Source organism: Mytilus californianus, unplaced genomic scaffold (genome assembly GCF_021869535.1).
Source record: "Mytilus californianus isolate M0D057914Y unplaced genomic scaffold, xbMytCali1.0.p SCAF_4, whole genome shotgun sequence".
Lineage (NCBI taxonomy): Eukaryota > Metazoa > Mollusca > Bivalvia > Mytilida > Mytilidae > Mytilus > Mytilus californianus.
This window is the reverse complement of record NW_026262690.1, coordinates 122,071,670-122,093,752: the sequence shown is the minus strand read 5'-3', so window position 1 is coordinate 122,093,752 and position 22,083 is coordinate 122,071,670. Positions and strand designations below refer to the sequence as shown.

The 22,083-nt window shown below is 33.1% G+C and overlaps 1 protein-coding gene across 1 annotated transcript in view; it reads right to left on the bottom strand.

Annotated features, from left to right (window-relative positions):
• LOC127737213 (uncharacterized) overlaps positions 1-1,056 on the bottom strand; it is a 57,700-nt gene extending 56,644 nt beyond the window's left edge. The window contains exon 1 of the mRNA XM_052247748.1: positions 912-1,056. Within this exon, the coding sequence (XP_052103708.1) occupies positions 912-1,056 (145 nt within the window). The remainder of the gene's footprint in view (positions 1-911) is intronic.
• Between the last annotated feature and the right edge of the window lie 21,027 nt (positions 1,057-22,083).

Below are 22,083 nucleotides of genomic sequence, written 5' to 3'. Positions count from 1 at the left end.
AACATTTTTACTATATAGTCATAAGCTTTCATTAAAATGACAAAAGCTGAAAGTCTATAGCTGTCTCTTATATTACGACCATTTGTACAAGCCATCATTACAGGTGAATTACTACTCGCATTCATTTCAGTCTGCTCCTCTGTCTAACAACATCTTTACTATTCCCGAATGACCATGTTCACAAGCCTTTATTAGAGGTGACTTACCCAACCAGTCACATTTATTATAGTCTGCTCCTCTATCTAACAACATCTTCATCTTTTTTTACAACCGATCATTACAGTTGACTGACCATCATTTTCATTTTTTTTACAGTCTGATCCTCTGTTTGACATTATCCTCATTTTATCATTTAAATAATTACATTCCCACAGTCGTCTGTATAACTGACCATATATATTACAGTTATTACAGTTTGCGCCCCTGTCTAATAACATCTTAACTATATCTATATGACCATATTCACAAGCCATCATTATAGGTGAGTGACCATCTATGTCACATTTATTATAGTCTGCTCCTCTGTCTAACAGCATCTTAACTATTTCTTTACATTGTGTATAACCATTTGCACAAGCTTTCATTACAGATGACTGACCATACCAGTCAAATATACTGAAGTCTGCTCCTTTGTCTAACAACATCTTTACTATATTTATATGACCGTGTTGAAAAGCCTTCATTAGAGCTGACTTACCCAACCAATCACATGTATTATAGTCTGCTCCTCCATCTAACAACATTTTTACTATTTCTGTATAACCTTTTTTACAAGCCATCATTACAGGTGACTGCCCATCATTTTCATTTTTATGGTCAGGTGGCTGACCATACCTGTCACATATATTACAGTCTGCTCCTCTCTCTAACAACACCTTTACTATTTCTTTATGCCCATATTGATGACTGACCATCTTCATCACATTCATTACAGTCTGCTTGTCTGTCTAACAACATCTCTACTATTTCTTTATGACCTTCCGTACAAGCCATCATTACAAGTGTCTGACCACTCTTATCAGATTGATTACAGTCTGCTCCTCTGTCTAACAACATCTTCACTATTTCTGTATGACCATGATTACAAGCCATTATTACAGGTGTCTGACCACTCTTGTCACATATATTACAGTCTGCTCCTCTGTCTAACAACATCTGAACTATTTCTGTATAACCATATATACAAGCTGTAGTTACAGATGACCAACCAAACCCGTCACATTTATAACAGTCTGCCCCTCTGTCAAGCAACATATTCACTATTTCTTTTTGATTATTTCTACACGCAATCATTAAAGGTGACTTGAACAACAATTCAAAGTATAGTTTACTCTTTCATCTAACCACATTTTCAACATTTCAGTATGACCATATTTACAAGCAATCATAACAGGCGATAGTCCTCTTTGTGTACACATGTTTATATCTATGAGTGGCCGTTCGTGTCATTGGCGGTATGAACATACCGTATGAAATTTTCAACGCGTTGGTTTTTACTTTCAACGCGTTGGTTTTTATTATCAACGCGTTGGTTTTCACTTTCATCGCGTTGGTTTTTATTCGTTGGTTTTTACTTTCAACGCGTTGGTTTTTACTTTCAACGCATTGGTTTTTACTTTCAACGCGTTGGTTTCACTTTCAACGCGTTGGTTTTCACTATCAACGCGTTGGTCTTCCTTTTCAACGCGTTGGTTCGTAATTCATACGGTATGAAAAACCAACGCGTTGGTTTTCAATTCCATACCGTAAGTTTTCCACTTATGTCTACCAATCAACATCTTTGTACCAAAGTACAATCTAATCAACCGTTCGGACGGACTCCAGATTGTTGTTAAGTTTGGCGGGAAAAAATATTCTCCGTTGTTGAAGATACTTACTGACTTGCTACATGGCTACACGTAGAGGAGACCGGGAGCGATTTTTAGATCGATTCAAGGAAATGGTGAATTATTGCAGCCGGATTAGCACTACGGATACAATGGACGATGATACATCAGAAAATGATCGAGGAAGGTACACATGTTTGATATATGTTTATGGTTAATAAAAACTACATGATATTAAGTCCAAATATATTTCTTGATAGTCTGTGTTCTCGTCAGAGCATACATTCAAGCGTGTAGGCAAAATAACTGCATTGGCTGAAGTTTGCAAGATATTTTTCCAAAAATAACAAAGATGATAGCAAATTATCAGTTCAGTTCAGTACAATATTAATAATACAGTAACGGACTTCATAAAAATTAACATCCAAAATTATCAAATCTAACAGACCTCAATAATTCTTTTCTCGATTTAATAATTATGGATATAAACTTTTGACATAATTGTATTGTTTGGGTTACATACAATAACAACACAAGATGATGACACTGACATGACTGACACGTGTAAGAAAAGCTGTATCTAAACACTTAATATTGTATGGAAATAGTTATCTAAAACTCGTCTGACCAACTAGACAAGTCCCTTTGATACATGTTACAACACCACATCAATAAAATAATAACACGGACGTGTATATATAAAAATACAAGAAATATTGTTTTGACGTAAATTTTGATTATCAAAAATCTTTTACCGGACCTTACCCAGACAAGAAATCATCGTCATCTTGATTTTCGACAACTTGTGGTCTTGCTGCTTCTGTATTTAATCTTTGTGCCCTGTTTATCAACATTTGCAGACGGGCTGCGGACGATTCAGCCATACTTATACTTTACCGCCAATATCAAGAAAAATCCGGAGGCTGTCCGAATAGTTAGATGACGACTGGATATTTTTAGAAAATACTTTGTAACAAACATTTTGATTGGCCGACAAAAGTACAAAACTTACGATATGGAATGAAAAACTTACGGTATGGAATTGAAAACCAACGCGTTGGTTTTTCATACCGTATGAATTACGAATCAACGCGTTGAAAGTGAAGACCAACGCGTTGATAGTGAAAACCAACGCGTTGGAAGTAAAACCAACGCGTTGATAGTAAAAACCAACGCGTTGAAAGTAAAAATCAACGCGTTGAAAGTAAAAACCAACGCGTTGAAAGTAAAAACGTTGAAAATTTCATACGGTGTGTTCATACCGCCAAAGACACGAACGGCCACTCATATAACACCTTGCTTACAACACCACAAGACTCAGGGAATATCTCCTATATAACTACACTGAAATAAAGCAGTATCAAAGGAGTCATAATTCAGATCTTCATCACATAACAACTTACTATTGGTATGCTTTTATGAGAAAAATGTTTGTCTGATTTATGTTTATCACAGATATGTGCCAGCTGCCTCTTGTAAGATATATCAAGCGTTTGAAACAAAAATCTCTTCTTGAACTGAGGTCTCTTCATATTGATGTTATTAAATACAGCTAGAACCTCCCCCTTTGACCAGTCATATATCATTCTCTGTATGTACATGTGATGATACTGTGATGGTATAATTGTAATAAATTGACCCATGTCGTTTTTTTCTAATAAAAATCTTTCCTTAACCAAACGACTGTCTGCATTCTTTATTAAGCATTATTATTATTATATTTCCAAAGAAGTATGCTAAAAAGTCGAATATTTTATCATTTAAAATCTTGTACATGTTTTGTTCTTGTTTTATAAACGTATCTTTCAGTTATTTAAGACCATCCTGTAACATAAGTCGTGATGTTCCCCTGTATAATCTACAGGCCTCACATGTGTTCTCAATAATAGTCTTAGTTTCTTCATTCACCTCCTTTGTGAAAATTTCTTCCTCCAACTTGTTGTTAAACATGACACATAAAGCCAAAGCACAGTATTTAGTGGGATGCCCTTTTTTCTGTAGATTAATGATTTCTGCTTCATAAACTGAAAGTGGATTCTGAAAGAAATCTATAATATTAAGTTTTGGGCTATCATGGTACAGTTTACATAATAGCGGATAACAGTCATACAAATTGCAATAGTCAGTAATTTCTGATGCTTTAGTTTTCAGATATAACTCTGCAATTGACTGTTTTTCAGTTTTTAACAAACATATAGTCTCTGATAACAAGTTGCATACGCATGACTTAAAAATTGTTAACGATTCAAACTTTTCATCTAGATACACTTGTAACCGGCATGCAGCAAGTATTTTTGTTTGTTTTTTTTTCAAGAATTTCTTGTCTTTATGAACATCTTTTCATCATTGTCCTTCGAGTTTTTGAGTATTTCTTCATTTCTTGCTGAAATATAAATTAAGGAATATAAAAAACATAGATGTATTAGTACATAGGTCATCTCTATTCAATCATCCATAGAATAAATGATAATTTGTTCCCAATACCAATTTATGTCTACAGTTATGAGAATTATCTGTATCTTCTTTAAAAATTGTTCATTTTGTTGAAATTTGAGATTCTGTTTTCATTCTTTATGGATCTTGTCATAAATTGCCCCTATTTCTTAACAACTTTTTGTTTAAATGTTTGGAGTCTGCAAAGAGTATGAGAAAAATGGCTTTGAAGCATGTATTTTGGCACGCCTGAACCACTTTTATTAATTAATCTTAGATTATCTCAGATAAACTAGGATTATCTCAGATAATCCCGGTTTATCTCAGATAAACTAAGATTATCTCAGCTTAATTCAAATTCGAGAAAATTCTAGTTTATCTCAGAAAATACAGAAAATTCATTATCTGGAGAAAATCCCGATTTATCTCAAAATATTAAGAAAATCTAGGTTTTTCTAATCGATTTTCAGATAATCCTAATTTATCTCCAGATAATTAATTTTCTCAATTTCAGATAATGAATTATCTAATTTCTCGATAAAATCTAGGTTTATCTCGATTTCTAAATATACAAAAGAACAATGTAACGAGTGTTTTAATTGGACGACACTGAATCCGGCGTTTAACGTTTTACTTTCTCTTTGAAACCATGATGGTGACGAATTCACTTCCTATTATTGGGTGAACGGGGATGTGCCAAAATATGGGTCATAATTTTGCGAGATTTTATATAAAAATTAGCGTCCTTTTCAGAGGAGGGGCGACATTCAGCATACGGCACGCGCATACGGCACGCAATTTTTACTGATCGATCGCTGTTATTGTGTCATTTATCACTACTCGTGGTGTGAACATCACCGTTATTGACACCTGCACAAGCGAAAATTGTTGAATCAATTATAAAAACAAGTAATATACAGAAGGGCTGATTATATACAATATACATATACTTTGTACATACGTAATAAACAAATTTGGTAGCTATTTCTTTTACACAAACTGACTGTTTATTACCGACGGCCAATTTCGACATCGATAATCATTGAATTCTCATATTTTAATTCATTCAGTCGGTTTTAATTTTTTAATCGTGACAAAGTTTTGTAAAATATTTAATTTTAACTATTGCGTTATTTCGTCATTTGTCAGTAAACAAAATAAATAGCACTAGAAAGAAGGCAACTAAGTAATCCAATACACAAATGCACGATTCAATTATGAAAAAAACAATTATTTCATCATGGTTATTCATTAGACATAATTTTTATTTTGTTTTCAAAATAATTAAATACATAAGAGTTTATATGCCACGAACCTTAAAGCGCCAGTTATTAATTGTAGGATATAAACAATAAATGTACATTGTCTGAATACAAAATGTGTGTGTACTCGCTAACACGGGTGTCATTCGGTTTATCGAGAGAAATGATCGTGAAAGAATATCTAACGGAGGTCAAGTATTGCGAGACGATCGTGAAAGCTCTGGTACCGGATCGTGAAAGAAATTTAATCGAGAAGAAATTGAAAAGTTATTAAATAATCTTATTTAACTAATTACACGGACAAATTTACAACAAAATAAAAGTGTCTGTCAAAATGGTCGAACATTATGATCAGTATGTGAGAAAATCCAGTTCTAAAAGTACATAGTTTTTACAAAACAACAAAAGGCATATTGCTCCTCGACATTTCAGTGACATCAAAAATGTAAACAAACATGATTTTTTTCACAAATTCCAATAAAATAAACTATTTTTCTTCGAAAAAGGGCATTCTATTTGAATGCATCAAATGGTTCTCATAGTTATTTTGTATAAACATAATCTGAAACTTGGTAAAAAAAGAAATATTTACACAAAATTGATATTTCTGATCGTGAAAGATCACGTACTGGTTTATGAAGATCGTGAAAAGGATCGTAAAAGATCTAATGCTACGAAGACGTTCATATTATTCTTCAATTATATGATAATTAATATTTGTTATTGGTATTAAAAAAAACTAGATTGGCATGACTGACCCGGGTCTCTTTTGCTGGTGAATAGGGCTATAATCGTGCAATGCCATTGGATCTAATATCTTATAATACCACACAGACTTGGTAAATTATATCAATACCAGTCCATTTGTCCGTCCTTCATAAGTATTGTTTTTTTTTATACATTAAGATGTTTTATTTTGTATTTATAACTTTGAATTCTCATCTTTATGCCCATTATATTTATAAAGCTTGCATACCTGTATGCTATAGGGCCACGGTATTTGGTGTATGGTCTACATGTCTGTCTGCATGTTTCATATATGACGTCAATTGTATTTGATATATTGAATGATAGTAAGATGTCTGTGTCTGACTGTCGGTCAGGGTTCATATACTTTCGACCTCATGTTCCGAATTAATTGGCCAAACATAACTTTTACATTTGTCAGTTTCTAAGGTACTGTAAGCATCGGAACACCTATATTTGGTGTACGGGATTTTTGTAGATATCTGTATGTCATGGTTCATCTGATCTTGACCTCTTTTTATGAATCATTGACAATTTTAAGAGTATGTGACACTTCTAGTAAAACCCTTAATATTACAGAAGTTCAACAAATATACTATCATAAGTAAAGCAGACGAGACATTTCAGCATTTGCGCTCTGGTATTCTTTATTCTGTAATATATAGTTATCTCATTGGAAATCAATCCATATGCAACTGCTACGTTGTATATAAAGATACACATAACAAAATGTTGGTTATCGTTCAATCTCAAATTTTTCATGAAAGATGCTGTTTTTGCTATAAGTTTTTGGTTGATGGTTAACTTTTTCTGTATATCTGTCACCACTTCGTTTATATATCACCATTCTGTATATCTATCACCGCTTTGTATAGATATCACCACTCTGTATATCTATCACCACTCTGTATATCTATCACCTTTCTGCATGTCTATCTCCACTATGTATATCTATCACCACTCTGTATATCTATCACCACTCTGTATATCTACCACCACTCTTTATATCTACCACCACTCTGCATATCTAACACCAATGTATATATCTATCACCATTTTGTATATCTATCACCACTCTGTATATCTACCACCACTCTGTATATCTATCCCCACTATGTATATCTATCACCACTCTGTATATCTATCACCACTCTGTATATCTACCACCACTCTTTATATCTACCACCACTCTGCATATCTATCACCAATGTATATATCTATCACCATTTTGTATATCTATCACCACTCTGTATATCTACCACCACTCTGTATATCTATCCCCACTCTGTATATCTATCACCACTCTGTATATCTATCACCACTCTGTATATTTATCACCACTCTGTATATCTATCACCACTCCGCATATCTATCACCAATCTGTATATATCTTCTATCACCAATCTGTATATATCTTCTATCAATACTCTGTATATATATCGCCACACTGTTAATCTACCACTACTCTGTATATCTATCACCACTCTGTATATCTATCACCACTTTGTATATCTATCACCACTCTGTATATCTACCATCCCTCTTTATATCTACCATCACTCTGTATATCTGCAACCACTCTGTATATCTATCACCACTCTGTATACCTATCACCACTCTGTATATCTACCACCACTCTGCATATTTATCACAACTTTATATATCTATCACCACTTTGTTTATCTATCACCACTCTGTATATCTACCACCACTCTGTATATCTATCACCACTATGTATATCTATCACCACTCTATATATCTACCACTACTCTGCATATCTATCACCACTTTGTATATCTATCACTACTCTGTATATATATCACCACTCTGTATATCTTTCAACACTCTGTATATCTACCACCACTCTGCATATATATCACCAATTTATATATCTATCACCATTTTGTATATCTATCACCACTCTGTATATCTACCAACACTCTGTATATCTAACACCACTCTGTATATCTATCACCACTCTGTATATTTGTCACCACTCTGTATATCTATCACCACTCTGCATATCTATATCCACTCTGTATATCTATCACCACTGTGTATATATATCACAACTCTGTGTATCTATCCCCATCCTGTATATCTACCACCACCCTGTATATATATATCACCACTCTGTATATCTATCACCTTTCTGTATATCTATCACCACTTCGTTTATATAACACCATTCGGTATATCTATCACCACTTTGTATAGATATCACCATTCTGTATATCTACCACCTTTCTGCATATCTATCTCCAATATGTATATCTATCACCACTCTGTATATCTATCACCACTCTGTATATATACCACCACTCTTTATATCTATCAACACTCTGTATATCTACTACCACTCTGTATATCTATCACCGTTCTGTATATCTATCACCACTTCGTTTATATATCACCATTCTGTACATCTACCACCACTCTGTATGATCTATCAAAGTTTACTGACTTTGAACATGTTGAACTAGGTTATAAAATGCTAGTACTATCAGATCGTTCTTTTGTTTCCTATTTATTGGTATACTTTTTTTTGTCTGTATTGTGTTGATCTGGCCGCCGTTTCACAAAGCCTTCTTAACTTACGATCACCGTATCATTTTACGATCCGTTTACGTGTGGTTCTACGTTCCCGTTACGTGTGTTTCACAAAGGCATCGTAAAGGACTACTAAGTTGATCGCAAGTTACGCACTGTGTATCATCGTAAGTGTATCGTAAAACGGAACTCTAGCTGTAAACAGGAGGTGTGAATCGTAGTTTATTTACATCGGAATATGGCACACTCTTCTTTCACAGATCGATGAGTCGAGCATGCCGATGAGAGCGGACGTGAAAATGTTTGCAGAGAGAATCCTTCAACATCATTGAAATTGTTTTGCCAAATTGGTTTCATGGATACATATTGTTATCCTTACATCTTATATTTTGTTTTGGATTATATTTTTTTGTTGAGGAAAGTTTCTACAGATATTTTCAGGTTTGTTTGAGACATGTGGTCAGATGGAATCCATAAGAAGTTTCCATGTGGGAAACTATCAGACCAATCTATTTGATGTCTGAGGGTTTTAGCTGTTGTTCCCCTAATGGATCGGTAGTTTCTTTCCGAGATGCTTTATTGTAGGATTTTCGGCTTTCCTTTTCCAGGAATACAGCTGGGCATTTAGCGGTATCGGTTTGGAATCCAAGTATGTCCTTTCCGATTTCTCGTTCGTTGCCTTGACATTTGTGCGGCATCCGGGGTGACCTTATCCTTTATTTTGTATATAATTGTTTCTTTATTTTGATTTTTTTATATTTGTGAGGACGAGCGAATCAGGTGAGTGGGTGTGTTCGTATGTTTTTCATTTGTAGACGAAACACAAGCCTTATATCTTTGATGGGTTACTTCCTTTGATATTCAATAATACTTTTTTTCTTTGTATCGGAAATTTGAAATAATATATAGGAGAGTGACGAGACGTGTTTATATCTGATCAAAGTATTAAACGAATTTTTTAACAATTATTTGATAATGTCTAAAGTTATTATAGTACTGCAATTTTAGAGGAGATATGATTGATTGATTGCTGTTTTCTGAACGTACAGTGGCAAATATTTCATGCAGATTTATGAGCAAGAGAAGAATTTTCAAACAAGAAATAAGAAGTTGCATGCGTTGTCGCTGAAAAGAATTAAATGAAAGTCCAATAAAAATAAACAAAACCAGTGTATATAATGTGCGAATCCTGAAATACCATTTTCACTGTATCCGTTATGAATTTCTAATGTAGAATGATAAATAAACAGACGACAAATTCATGATTTTTGAATAGAATAAGAAATATGATATAATGTGTACTGTTTTTTTAAATTCATGATATAGGTATGAGATGCGAACGGGTTTTCATCGCGCCTACAGCCATCCAGGTGTAAAATTGATACACAAATAGATAAATATTAAGAATAGTTCACGAACAGAGCGCGCAAGAGATTTAAAAGCAGCAGTTAAGTTTCATTTGCAGAAAAATGTACCTTTTAACATAATTATTAATGTTGTATAACTTAAAACAGGTTTTGTTATTCAGCTTGTTGATATTGAATTAAATTCCACTATGCTGTTTTCATTATGCGATTCATGTTTACTGTCGAATAATGATACTAGACTTTAATTTTCACTGTAGGGGCGATTCATTTCTATTGTACATGCGATGCATTTTCACGGAAGGAAATTAATTAATTTTCATCATATAACGTCTTAATTCAGCCGACTCTCTAACAAAATTTATGAAGTCAGAAGGATTGATTATATGTGACCCGCCACGACATTTCCAGGCTTATGGAGGTAGAACATCATTGTGAGAAAAACGCTGTTAACTATATGTGACTAGCCACTTCCAGGCTTATGAGGGTACATTGTCTAAACTTTGCTTTTTGTATATTTATCTAGAACATTCTGAAGCAAAAAAAACTCTGTCATGTTATTATGAACTATTTTTTGTAATAACAATGAAACGAGTCATTTCGAATACCGACATGATAATGAGACTGTTCGATGAAGAATTTTGCATTATCGAAGACACTAATTTATAAAATACAAAATTATTGTATTCTATTGGCGCTTAGTAATCTTCAACAGCGTATTTGAATAAAAATTTCAAACGAATTAAATTTACAACATTACAAACAGTTCTTGGCTCTATTTTAGAAAATGTAATTTAAACTTGTTAAAATGAAGTTAGTATAAAATTTGTCAAAGAAAGCTTTTAAAATTCCTTTTTTTCAATTTGTCTTTTAACTTAGATTTATGATGCATGTCTCTATACATAGTATGCGACGCGTAGCAGTTTATAAGTAGTTGTTCTCATATATGCATTTGATACAGTGCATTTATTATGGATATCTTTTAGACTCCATTTTTGAAAATCTATAGATCAGAGAATTTTGATTTTTTGTATCAATTTAAAATGTAAATTCAAATATTTATATGTCGTTGATACAGACAAAAAGATCTTATCATGTCAAAATCATGATACAACAGGAAATTTTCATATGCACGGTCTGAACACAAGAATTTATAGAATAAGTATATTTCTTACTGAATAGAGAAAAATGGCCAAAAGAATTACAGAATACAGAAATGTAAAGCCCACCCACCCCCCCTCCCCCCCTACTAATCCAGACCCTCATATATCATTGTGACGGATAGTTTTGTTTGTTCTATTTAATTGTTTTTATTTTCGAAAAGAATATTTGTACAAAGTGTTGTTAATAAATGTAACGGACAATATATACCATGCCCTCTCAGCCGACGTCGTAATTTCATTTTTAATGAAAGAAAGTATTTAAAAGCTTCTCTCCCTGTGCAATATGATTTATTAAACTCATTAGGCAGAGCTTTTTTTTATGACTACTTGCATAATTGTTTAATCGTATAAAATTCTGTATCAAATTTATATTTATAATAAAAGTTTCAGATCTTTAATATTGAAAACGGGTTAAAATTATTTACTTGCATTAATATTGATATAAAAACATCCAGTGCGTTTTTTTTGTGTTTTTTTGTAGATCTAAGAAAAAAGCAACTCTGTTACACTAAAACAATTGACTAATTAAAATTGTCACATGGTGTCTTCTTATGTCGTGATCTGTAATTTATATATTCGCCATCCGTAATTATTATCTAAAATGTTTATTTGGCATGCCATACTCGATAGAAGTGCGGACGTGAAAGAAAGCACTCTTCACAAAATCGTGAACGGAGATTATATTTCGATGATTTCGTCATTTATACCCCCCCCCCCCCCCCCCCCATTTATAAAATATAATACGCGAATCTGAAGATCTGTATTAAAATTGAATGTTGACACCGATGTCGATCTGTTGGATGTAGAATTTATTTTCAAAAAAGGTGGTTGTTTAGGATATACCATTCCACGGAGATTACATGCTTAACAAATTTCTGCAGTTTTCAACTTTGTTTAGTTTTCAAGATTGATATGATTTGGAATAAATGACGATTTAACAAAATTATTTATGGTAACCTTATAAACAAAATTAATTATGGTAACCTTATAAACAAAATTATTTATGGTAACCTTATAATCAAATATAACTCATATGACACTCTATGTTGTGCTAAATATTTATTCTTGCTTGGTCTTCTATCCATTAACCAGTGAGTAGCGCAAAGCTAACAAAACCTGCGTTTCAGGAGTAAGTGCATGGGACCTATTTGTATTATGTTTTATATCTGGTTCTATTGCCAATGTTATTTAATTGATACTGTGTCTATCCAGTCTGTATCTGGATATAAAATCCATTTCATTTTCAAAATGATCAAACGAAGAAAGTGTGGTTCTAATATTGAAGATTCTTCTTCGTCTTCTAACATTTGCGGCATCTTGATCGAGAATAAAGCCATCTTAGATATGGTTTAATTCATATTCGCGGACAAACTATGATCGAGATACGACTGGGTATAGCTGTAGTAAGTTACGCCAGGATTTACGTATTATTTACGCTCATCTTAACTTACGACGGCTTTGTGAAACGGCTGTAAAACCTACGATTTATTTACGATGAACGTACGTTGACACGTAGACTTACGAAGGCTTTGTGAAACGGTACCCTGGACCTTTTTCAACAAATTTTTACTTTAAGTTCTGACTTCGGTCTTATCCCATGTGTACAGTTTCAGTTTAAGGTATGGTTTGGCACTAGACCTTTTTTTAGCCCCTTCCAAATATGCATGTGCCTTCCTCCGTCATGACATATTGTGTCATTGAGTCTTTGTTCCTGTATTTCATTTTGTTTTTGTTGTAAATTTAAATCAGGCTGTATGTTTGCATATTTGCTTTTTTTTTACACTCGTCGTTTTGGAAATTAAAAAGAAGATGTGGTATGATTGCCAATGAGACAACTCTCCACAAGAGACCATATGACACAGAAATTGACAACAATAGGAGAAGACGTTACTAAGTTGAAAAACTTGTGTCTAATCCATTTGTCATTTTTGAACAATAAAATATGTTTAAACTAACAACTATAGGTCACCGTACGGCCTTCGAAGCTAGAATACAGTGTTGCTGTTTACTGAAGTTACTCTTAGACTAGTAGCTCTGTACTGTTTTCTTGATGTTGGAGGTCCATAATATTTTTTTGACGGTGTTGTCCATGTACCATTTTGTAGATCGTACTTCTTGGGCATATGTTTTATAGCGACACGCAACTAGAACTTTGGCTATTTTTCAGTTTAAGTTGTCGTCAGCTAGCAATTTATCTATTCTTTTTCCAGGCTGATTACAGATGTTGTTCAATAGTCCAAGTACTCGGATATGTAGTTGGGCTTCTACTGGTAGTATTCCGTTTAGGATGTTGATAGTAACATCTGCTACATAAGTTGGTAATGAGAGTATAAGCTTATTAGTAGTTTTTTCTGGAAGTTTTCGATTAATTCTGGTGAACTTGTTTTTGGTAGTTTTAGCTCTTATCCATAGAGAAGTACTGGAGATACGTAACACGAATGACCGAATGACACTTGGAATGACCGTATGACACATAAAATTTTAATCTTAGTTTAAACAGTATTTATTAATGAAAAATTTAACAAGAATAAAGTATTAAAATGTTACATGAAGTTTTAATCTAAGCACATAGATGTGAATTTTAAACATTGATTTATAAATAATAGTACATTAAAAGTGTATGTTATAACTAAAACATGATTTATTTAAGCAGGCAAGTTCATAAAATGTTAATATAATTTCGTGGATACATCTGTTCCTGATTGCATATATACGATCGCTCAATGTGTTCAAGTTGGACTACCAAAGTGGGGCCCTCATTTGTAAAATATATTATAACTCACTGACACTCAATGAATTGAAATGTATTTCATTTAACAGTCAACAAAAATTATTTTAAGTAATAATTTTGCGGTACGTTTTAAAACCGCTCAGGGCCTCCTGAGTGCACTCAGGACATGTAATAGATATTTTAGTGGGCGTTGAGGGTATGCGTCCGATAAATTATTTATTTTTTTATCTTAATATTTTTGTTTGAATAAAATTAATTGAATATTTCAGAAGTTATTGAAGTGTTTATTAACACGCGCCGTTATTTGGAATATGTCATGTATGACCGATGATCATATTCGATACCAATTATCATGTTATTAGGTCTATACAAATACTTAATTAGGTCGTCTGATCTTTAGTAATTAGTGAAGGTAATCAACACATACTAGTTAACCAAGCAAGAAAGGTTTTCTTAGAACAAAAATAAAGATAAAAGTTGCAAAAAATGTTAAATAAACGTTTCGTTTTGTTTGTAATAATATTAAAGCCATTTGAGAATTTTAAGAAATCCACTCAGTTTATTTAATTTGAAAACGTTAACAAATATAGATCTAATTCATTGCAAAGTGTGGCGTCCTTCAGGGATCAAAACCCCGTTTTAACAGCGTTTGTTTAAAGGTTAATTATGCATTGGCCACGTGTCGTTAAAAAACAAACTGATTAACAATATAATAGAGTTGTAAGGTAATAAATATTTCAGGTATTGGGCATTTGTCATTATCATGATTAGATTATCTAATTGACAACAAACACTTTATACAACTTACCAAGTAAGTACTAAAATGGAACACTTTGCAATAAATGGATGATAAATTCCTGCACCATATTTTACTCTTTTAATAGGGAAAATTAAGGAAAGAAAAACGGCGCGTGATATTTTTTTTTTAAAGATTATAACTTTCTAAAAGAAAACTCATTAGAACTTCGAAATGGTGTATTTCAACTTTGCTTAACTTATTTCAACATTTTAGTTATTTGTCCTAGTTAATTATGCGGATACCAGATTTATGTAACATATTTCACTATCTTCATAAAGACAAATACGGATATAACATTCAAATTCTCTTAAAAAAAACCTCTCAAGACAAACTTCTAAATTCTAGATCCCTCTGATCTTCATTATTATCGATACACTTGTCATACATGTACATCCTGAATAAATCAATTGTTATTTTTATCAAATTTGGAAATTTAAAACTTCTAAAACGTTTCCCGTAAGAGGGTAATCTTTCATTCTTCTCTATCTGTATAGATGCACCATTGTATCTATATCTTATCCCTTATGACCATGAAATTTTCCTCCAATGTGTCGTGGCTTTCTATTGGCTACTTTTTTTCAGTTAATCGATTTTCTCAAAATTCTCAGATAATCCCGGATTATCTCAGAATTTTCAGATAATCCCGGATTTTCTCCAGTTAATTATTTATCTAATTTTGTGAGGAATATAATGAATTATCTCAAATATGCATTAAGCTGAGAAAATCCCGGTTTATCTTAAAATTCTGAGATAAACCGGGATTATCTGAAAAAAATCGAGATAATCCCGGTTTATCTGAGCTTAATGTAAAATAGTGAGATAATGCTAGTTTATCTGAGATAGTCCTAGTTTATCTGAGATAATCTAGGATTATCTATAAAAGTGGTTCAGGCGTGCCATAATGTATTGTATATTTTGTATATCTTATGATGAACAACATATTCATTTATCTCCTTTCATTTCAAGATACCTTAATATTGTTAAAGATTGCTTTTTTTTGTCAAAGTCCTCTTTTTATTATTATCCCTTGAAATGTTTATCTCCCTGTTTTCTTTAAAATCAATCACCTAAGAGATATCATTCTTTAATTTTTTACACGATATATTGAAAAACGCACCATTCAAATTTGACATTAGGGGAAAGGGGACGGAATAGTAGTTACGACAATTTAAACATATTACATTTAAGATTGTATGGATGCTTTTGTTCTTTGGTGGATATTTGTCTCATTGGCAATAATGTCACATCTCCTTATTTGTATCTTTACATTATTTGACCTATAATATATTGATTGATTGTTGATGTTTAAAGTCACTTTCAGTACACTTTGCTATACCATAGCGACCAGCTTGTTTTGGTTGAATAACCTAGAGTATCATCCACCTTTAGTAGTAAAATTGACAATCATAGTTAATCATGGTCTGAGTGGACAGTACCATAAGCCATAAGCAGGGTTCATAATCACATTCTAAGGTTGATAGGCTAGTTTTAACTCTAGATGAACTACTTATAACACAGCCAACGTGGTCACAAATTCACAATAAAAAAATAAGCCAAAGCCTTAAATGGTCGGTTGCAATAGTTGTGACGTTTCATGTTCTCCAGCTTTGTTTTTTGACAAAGACATTTCCACTTTACGGCTGTAATAGGAAATTGTTCTTTTTTATCTGATTATAAAAAGAAGATTCTTCTTGGTTTTGTATTTACTTCAAAATATATTCGTATTGTTTAGACCCAATATCTTGGAGTTTAGATACATATCTTATATGCTTCCGAGTCAACTATTTCCTTAAAAGAGTCAATTTCGTACAAAGATGACGACTGTTCTAGAAATAGATTTCCAACCTCGTTCATCTGACACTTTGGAAAGACTTTGACGCTTTTCGAAGAAATCCTTTTGTGTTTTCGTAGAGTCTTCATGATGTTATTCATCTGTTTTAGAACTCAAATCACTAGATCCTTCAAATTCATCTACCAGTCTATTGACTTCTGGTCCAGCGACCATCAATCGTCTCAAAGGGATCTTCGGTACTATGGCACCAACATCGCCCTTCATAATAGCATTAGTATGTTATCGTGCCTCATCAAATGTGGTATTAGAAAACAACTTGCTGGTCTTATGTACAGTGAAATTACCATTTCCAAATTCCATTACCAACTGTGGGTGTTGTTCATGAAGGGAATCCATACCTCGGAGATGAATCGGTAACCATCGAGCATAATTTATACGATCAAGCCCAAAATATTATGGTATCAATCTTGATATGGACTGTTTGTAAAGTATGATATCTGACTCATAAAATCAGCGTGCTACCGAAAGCACAAGAAGTTCTTAATTAATAATTGAACGCCAGAAATAAAACTGTGGTCGGGATGACTCCCTTTCCTTACACCAGTCTATCAAATAATCGAACGTCACAGAGTCATGAGCTATATTTTCTGTGTTTACGCTTTCATAAGCCGGCATTAATGATTCAAGCTAAACACATGCAGTTATCTGTTGCGTGTGTCTAGTCCTAGGTACATTTGGCAAATGAAAAGAATGTGCCGTTCTATGTGTTGCAATATTGGCTCCAATGAGGGCACAAGTCCATCCAATATTACGCAATATAGTACCCAGAATTTTTAAACATTAGGCCATTTCAATGTACAATCCACCAAACATGACGATAAACTTATCTTCTCCGTACAAATCTGGCCGTTTCCACTAAATTTGCTTAGCCAGTAATAAAAGTAGTTGATCTGCAGCTATAATTAATGTTTGCCCGGGATTCAGCAAGTAAACCACCTTTTTCACCTTTTCCATGGAATGCTTGGTCATTGCAACTGAATGGGCCTGTTTTCTAACAGTGGAATCATAAAAGTTACACTTACTTGAACAGAAGAGGCTGAGCCTAGGTTTTAAGAGGAATCAAATGAAAACCAACATGTTTATGTGTGATTTTTTTTTATATTTTCACACATGCGCAAACCCTGAAGAGTCAAATATTTATTTCTAATATATACGTCACATGTAAGGAACATAGCCACTAAACCTGATAGTATTTTTTCCTAAAGGAAGGTCAAAGAAAAGGTTTTCCAGAAAAAATAAATATTTTCGGATTAAAAAAACAGCCATTTTTTAAAAAGGCCGTGGCCAATTTGAAAAAATGATATATTTTTTTGTGGCCAACAGTTTTTTTTTCTAAAAATGTATATAATAATGATGTTTCGTGCTTACTTTCATGCTTGTATCATCATATGCACAATTCTCTCGATTCTGCTTGCTAATAAATTCCACTATTAAGCATTGTAGAATAGTTACAATGTTTGTTATTAGTTTTGGAAAATAACAATGTTCCCTAGTCCAGAAAAATGATAACATTCTTCAAACAATTCTGTATTAGCAAGTGCACAACCCCAACATGTGTACAATCTTTGGTATAGTCTAAAGGGTGTGGCTTAAAAAGTGATCACACAAATTCAGTACCCACTTTCCCGTGCGTTGACCAATACGACATCACAATACCATAAGCTGTTTTTTTAACTTTGTTCTGTCGTCGTCCCGCATACTAACAACTATAAGCCAGTTTTGGACTACGTCTTATCCGACCAAAATGTTAATACAAATAATGTAGACCTCATCATTGGAGTATGTCAATGAGTTTTGTCAGAGGATCTTTAGTTGTATAGTAAATAATTCACATAGCAATGAAATCATGTATTGTGGATCAGATCTCATCCTTAAAAGTGATAACATGACCACTCTAAACAAGGCAATGTTAAATACGTCAGAAAAAACTGAGAATGAAAATGGGGAATGTGACATAGAGACAATAACCCGACCAAAGACCAGAAAAACGGCCGAAGCCCACCAAGGGGTCATCAACACAGCGAGAAAATCCTGATATATTCGATACAATACATCTACATGCAAAATCTTGTTTTCCTGTCATAACTATTGTTTATTAAGCATAATCCTTAAAATATATATGTTAGAACACAATATCCTTGCTCGGCATGAACATACTATATATTTTAGAACGTTAGACCAATAAAACCTCTAACATTTCAAGGTTCAAGTTACGACCTCATTTTCTAACATTCCGAATCACATATTAATCTGACCTCTTGATAAAATGACAAAATATTCTTCTCTACCTGCTTACCTCTAATATTCCTTGGTACTATATCCTTCCGATACGTTTTAATGATTTCCATTTCTTTTGTCACTTTTCTATGGTCTTCTTGTAACATTTTATGGGATTTCTTTACTTTTTTATGGTTTACTTGTAACATTTCATGGGATTTCTGTACTTTTTTATGATTTTTTGTAGTAATTTATTTGATTTTTTCATATCAATATGTGAGCGTTTCAGACTTTTAAATGATTTCTTTAGTCCCATGATTTCATCATTAGACCGTTTGAGGTCTATCATTATTTCTTGGTTGGTTTGATCTAGAGGTTTAGTTTTCAGATGATCACACTCCTGCTTCATTTGTTGACCACCCAATCTATTAACAGCCTGTAAAATATAGGATGATACTGTTAATTGATAATTAAACACAATGTCACAGGATATATGTATCCATTTTGTTTCATTTATTATACATATTATGTTATTTGTGTTTTCAGTGTTATATGTTTCACATTCATATCATATTCATATTTCATTTTCATGTTTCTTGACGATTGACGACAAATAGTTTTGCGCTGCGTATTTTGAAACAAACTAACGCCTTGTACGCTATGTTTGGCTTTATATACTGAATATTTAAATTAGTACAATAGAAAGTTAATGCGCTCATTTATCATTATTTAAATGATATATATTTATATTCAAATGGCATGAGTTACGCATGAACTCAAAGCGCGGCAATATTAACCATATATATATATATACTAATATAAGCACTTTTGAGTTAGTCACTGGTCAATATAACATTCAGGAAGGGCGGAAGACGAGAGTCGCCGCTGCAGGTACTTGTAACTTTATTTATTATTTAAGCCATGTTTAAAATGTTTCAATTAAAGTAAAGTTATTCTAGTATTTCAAATATATAGAATTCAGTTTGGCTTGAAGGCCGCCTATTGGTTATTTATTCAATATAAGAATAAAGCTCCGTTGCATGCGAATATTTCAGTTAAACATATTGTTCGTATTTATTGGAACACATTGTAAACTTTGTTTACAATTTGTATATTTGCAGATTCATAATAAAGTATATTAAAATTGGACGACTCGTTTAATGCAGAAAATGGCCCACACTTAATACCACGTCAAAAGTCTTTGTGGTTTATGGTGACTTCATCTTAACCCAGGTCGGCGATATATAATTGGTGTCCCATTTTTCCTGCGACATTTTGGAGGTTCCACCAAGATGGTCCAACTTTATATTGTTTTGACAACGTAGATTTCTACATTTTATGACAACTAGAATGGTCTTGTGAAGTCCAGGTCCGTCATTACCAGTATTTGGCGTTTGCCGTTTATATTATTACTAGAACACACCCGCGAAATCGCGGTCATTTAAAGCTTGGTTGAAAGTATGTAAACAATTTTATGATGAATTTTTGTAAAAGATTTTATGTCTGGAGAATTTCAGAATGATATAAAAAGTCATAAAGGTACATGGAGACAGGACAATATTTCTCTATTTTTTGTGCTATTTGCACATTCCCTGACCAGTGTGAGAAAAATATTTCTCCTCACTAGTGAAAAATCTGTTCTCGGCAAATGATTGGTTGAAATTTAATTGTGACGTTAAGTTTTCTTGTTTTCTTCTGAATTTTCTTATTGTGACGTCATGAAAAAAGGCGACCATGCCTGTTGACGTCACATTAAAAGTACACAACTTTCCTCAAATCTTTGAAAAGGAAATATAAAAATCATAAGAGAAACAGATTCCACCACTGTAACTCGTGTATTACGATATTTCTCCACTCTCAACAAGCAAGCCTCGCGCTTTAAATATTAAAATTTAACTGTCTCGAGTGGAGAAATATCGTAATACACTTTTTGCAGTTGTGGAATCTATATGTTTAAGCCCTCTCTCTTTTTTTTTCAAAGTCCGTTATTATTTTGTTTTCTGTTATATTCCATTATTTTCGCGTTTCTGCATACTATAACATACGTATCTGTATTATAAATAGAGTGTATTTAATTTGCTATTAATTCTAAGTTTCTTCTCCATGGCGATCACTGCTATATTATATAGAGAGTCTCTATACGGCCCTGGTACGGTCGGTGTAGATGATTGTCCTGTCCCCGTCGGAGTACTTATGAACATTATGTGTAAGTTAAAACCGAGGTTTAATAGTAGTGATTCTTACGATCTAAAAACCACGATATGGACCACGCTCTGATTGGCTTATTTATTTTTTCATTTTTGTTATCTATCAGACGATTGGTTCTCAATGTTAAAACCGGTAGTCATGTCTGACTTAAAAGTCGGTCTGATGACGGAAACAATACCCGGACGCCTTCATTTTCGTTTTTCTCCCAAAATAACCCAAACTGAATAATCATAAGAATGAATGACAAATGCGACTATGCATGGCGCACAAAGGCATGCTGATTAGTTTATTGTGAAAGGAAGAGAAGCGACACACAAAATGAGGTCTTCTCGTTTAAAAGTATAGAAGGTCTTCTCGTTTAAAAGTATAGATACAGTCAAGTTTAAGAACTTAGTTCCGGAACAACGTACCGCTACTTCATGGTCAGACAACAACCATTCGTCAACTCTGATGTGAGCAATTGCTTTGTATAATGTGAATTTACGACTGTGAAACCCTGATGTTTGAAAGGTATATTTGAAATTCATATTTCTCATAATGCGCATATCTACCGGGAAACTCATACTACATCATGAAAATATGTTTGATGTTATTTATTATTAGTGAAAATCAATTTTAAAATTTCAACTGAAACATGCACGGTCAGCATACCTGTGAAGGTGAATGTGTATTGCTTTATCACGTGACAACATAGAAAACTGAAGGAATTTAATCGATCAACGTTCCGCACGGATGGAGACTTTTACAACTGTTACCGGCGAACTGTAGTAGTATTTATTTGACATTCACTATAAAAATAACTGTTATAAAGATTTGTTGATTTAAAAATTGTGTTTTATTGTATGAATATATTTTATCATCTTTACTGTATTTTACAGATTTGAATATTGTTTGAGCATGAATAGAAACACGCACCTGATTTAACAAGTTA